General features: G+C 42.2%; 1 protein-coding gene across 1 annotated transcript; it reads right to left on the bottom strand.

The window, feature by feature from the left end:
• Window positions 1-444: 444 nt before the first annotated feature.
• LOC115161221 (mid1-interacting protein 1-B-like) lies at window positions 445-2106 on the bottom strand. The gene has a single exon (XM_029712024.1). It carries the CDS (start codon window positions 1716-1718, stop codon window positions 1242-1244), a length of 477 nt encoding a protein of 158 aa, XP_029567884.1. The 5' UTR covers window positions 1719-2106; the 3' UTR covers window positions 445-1241.
• Between the last annotated feature and the right edge of the window lie 836 nt (window positions 2107-2942).

Below are 2942 nucleotides of genomic sequence, written 5' to 3'. Positions count from 1 at the left end.
TTAAAGTCACTGAGATCTCATGGTAGCCATAGTAGCCAAAATAATGGGCAACTGGGCATTTTTATTCATGACCCTAACCCGGACGACGCTGGGCCAATTGTGCACCGCCCAATGGGATTCCCAATCACGTCTGGTTGTGATACAGCCTGGAATCGAACCAGGGTCTGTAGTGACACTTCTAGCGCTGAGATGCAGTGCCTTAGATTGCTGCACCACTGTTGGAACACAGGGTGAATAGAGATTGGTTTGAACAGAAATGGGTACATATTGAGTACCAGATGGATTGATCCCTGGACAAGCAGATTACATGTTAGGGATATACGATATGAAACACTTGTTGAAATGTATTGGGGTCAATTGGAGGGTGGTAGCTGTTTGAAATATAATCCTGTTCCACAACATTCTAGGTGATGTGTTGCTAGGCAAACATAAATAACAAATTACTTTCAGTTATAAAAACAAGTTTAATTCTCCATACAAATATATTCAATACAAAACATAAAATAGTACATTAAATAAATGGTCTTATAGAGTTTCACCTCTCCCTAATTACCATGGCAATAACACCATAATAAGATGATCTCCTGGAATCCTTCATTATTTCAGAAGAACCATCTGTTGATTCCAGTTCATTGATCATATAGGGTAGCATTGTGATCATAGGCAAGAGTCTGTCAAGCCTCCTCCATTTAGCTAAGCACATAATAACGGCACAATAGGAAGAAGTACAAAACCTGCACAGACTATTTGACACATTGGCATCATTAGACATGCTAAATCCTATGCGAATTTATCCCTTAATGGGATGTTCAAAATGTAGCCAAATTTCTGCGGTCATGCACTTCTTCAACCATGAAATATACAGCTCTCAAACATACAGTATGAGGTAATAAGTTATACATCAATATTAAATAAAAGTATAGATATGCATTATATGTGTACCACTTGAGCTGAATGCATGGGTCACGGTTGGACACGGCTCATAAAACACAGACAGCGCGCAAAACAGAGTGCAAAACAGAGGGTAATGGAACCCAGGTATACCACACTGCAGTTCAACCACAACATTTCTATGGATCAACAAAGGTTAAATATTACATCTCTTTTTTCTTTCTCTCTCCATCTATTCAAAAGAATTTCATAAGTGATAGACTATTCAGTTCAGTTCAACTCCTTTCCGCTAAATAATACAACATCGATCATCAGGGAATGCGGGTTCGCTCGGGTCATTACGCTACACTTCAGTAGCATCCAATGCCGATCTCCTGCTTGTAGCGGTTGGTGAGAGTGTTGGCCTGTTGCGTCAGCTTGGACAGCACCCCGTGAAGCCCTGTCATGTGGAACTGGAACTGCTTTTGCAGGTTAACCTCGTCTTCCTCGGACGACACCTCCGATTCTTCTTCCTCGGAATCAATCCGAGAGCTGGGACCCCGTCTCTCCTTGCGCTTCTCGGCTTCCTCGGCGCGCATCACCCCCCACTCGATGTCGCAGCGGATGGACTTCAGGAGCTGGTAGTAGCTGTACATGTCGCCGTCCTCGATGTCGCTGTTTCCCGAGCTTTTGAGGACGGCCATTTCCCTCTCTTCTTCCAGTGGGACGTCCCGCAGCAGGCTGGGCACCATCACCGTCTGGTCCATGTTGTTGACGGCTCCAATGAAGCGATTCATGGAGTTGAACAGGGAGTTCTTCTGCAGGTGGGATTCTGAGATCTGCATCATTTTCTCGACTCTGTTGTTGATTCTCAAACTTATTTTAGAAATAAAAGTTGTAACTGTCAATCGGAGCTGGATAGTTTGTTTATCTATTTGTGCAACCCTTCTCTAATTGTTTTCTAATCTCTTTGGAAAGGGGCTCCTCCTTTTTTTAATCTGCGAGCAGAGATTGATTGATGTTTTTTCGTGTCAGTGCAGCTTTCCGTGTTCCAAGCTGAGGGAGAGTTCGGCAGTTATCTTGTTTGTTCTTGTGCCTGTTCCTTTTCGTTTTTGTTCTGACTCTCTCTGGTCCTCGGTTGGATCTTTATAAAGCAGGTGGTTTCGTGTCCAAGGGCGTTCCCAGCAGCTCAGAACCTGTTTGTAAGGAGTGTTCTTCATCTACAGTTGTAACCGGACTCCAATGACCTATAATAGCACATGTTTTGCATGAAGGGGGGCGGCCTCCAAATAGAGATACTAGTCAACCCCGACCCTGCCTGTGCCCAATAGCAAAGAAATGCATCTTCTGCAGACCAAATGATATCAGTTTAACTTCGTTCAATGCCCTGCAGTAAAATGTGTTAAATGTATCCAATATCTATGTGCGCGCAATTGTCAGTGTTGCCCATCAACCTCTGAAACGCAACACAATGGTAGGCTATGTACTTTCTGAAAACATTCACACATCAAGTACACTAAAAACGAATTATGGTTTGCCTTGCAATCAAATGCGAACTTCATTCCAACCTGGTCTCAGAACATTTCGTATTCATCTGTATTATCCGAGACACTTCATTTTGTATATGTTACGTTTTGTGTGGTATGTATTAATTTGTGGATGTCCAGCATTCAATTCTTATGGTATGTTACAAATTACAATTCGTATTATATGTTAAACATTTGGGAAATGCCAAAGGATGCCAAGCTTCCCTAACAATTGACCCAAAAATGTATAAAAAAATACAAAATGATTAATCTTTAATCTCGCAGTGCTTCATACATTTCCTTCAATTGCAAGAGGCTGAATATATCTCACCAGAGAAAGCATCCAAGTGAAGGAAACAGCATCCCTCTGTCTCAGTATGTGTAGCTTATCTATCGAATGCTGTCTGGTCAAAATGAGTATGACATTGTTGCCGTCAGTAGCATTGAATGCAAGGGAAGCCAGCGAGCCTTTGGCCTCCCTTGATAAAAAAGTATAAAATAATAGACAATCAGCGTTGAGCTAAACAGAGTGAGCTCAACTGTCAA

This window comes from Salmo trutta, chromosome 24, assembly GCF_901001165.1.
Source record: "Salmo trutta chromosome 24, fSalTru1.1, whole genome shotgun sequence".
NCBI classification, from domain to species: domain Eukaryota; kingdom Metazoa; phylum Chordata; class Actinopteri; order Salmoniformes; family Salmonidae; genus Salmo; species Salmo trutta.
The sequence above is the reverse complement of the archived record's forward strand: the minus strand, read 5'-3'. Positions and strand labels throughout refer to the sequence as shown.

What these genes read in the sequence shown, in the direction of transcription:
- LOC115161221 (XM_029712024.1), bottom strand. Translation starts at nt 1,718, where the DNA reads ATGATGCAGATCTCAGAATCCCACCTGCAGAAGAACTCCCTGTTCAAC.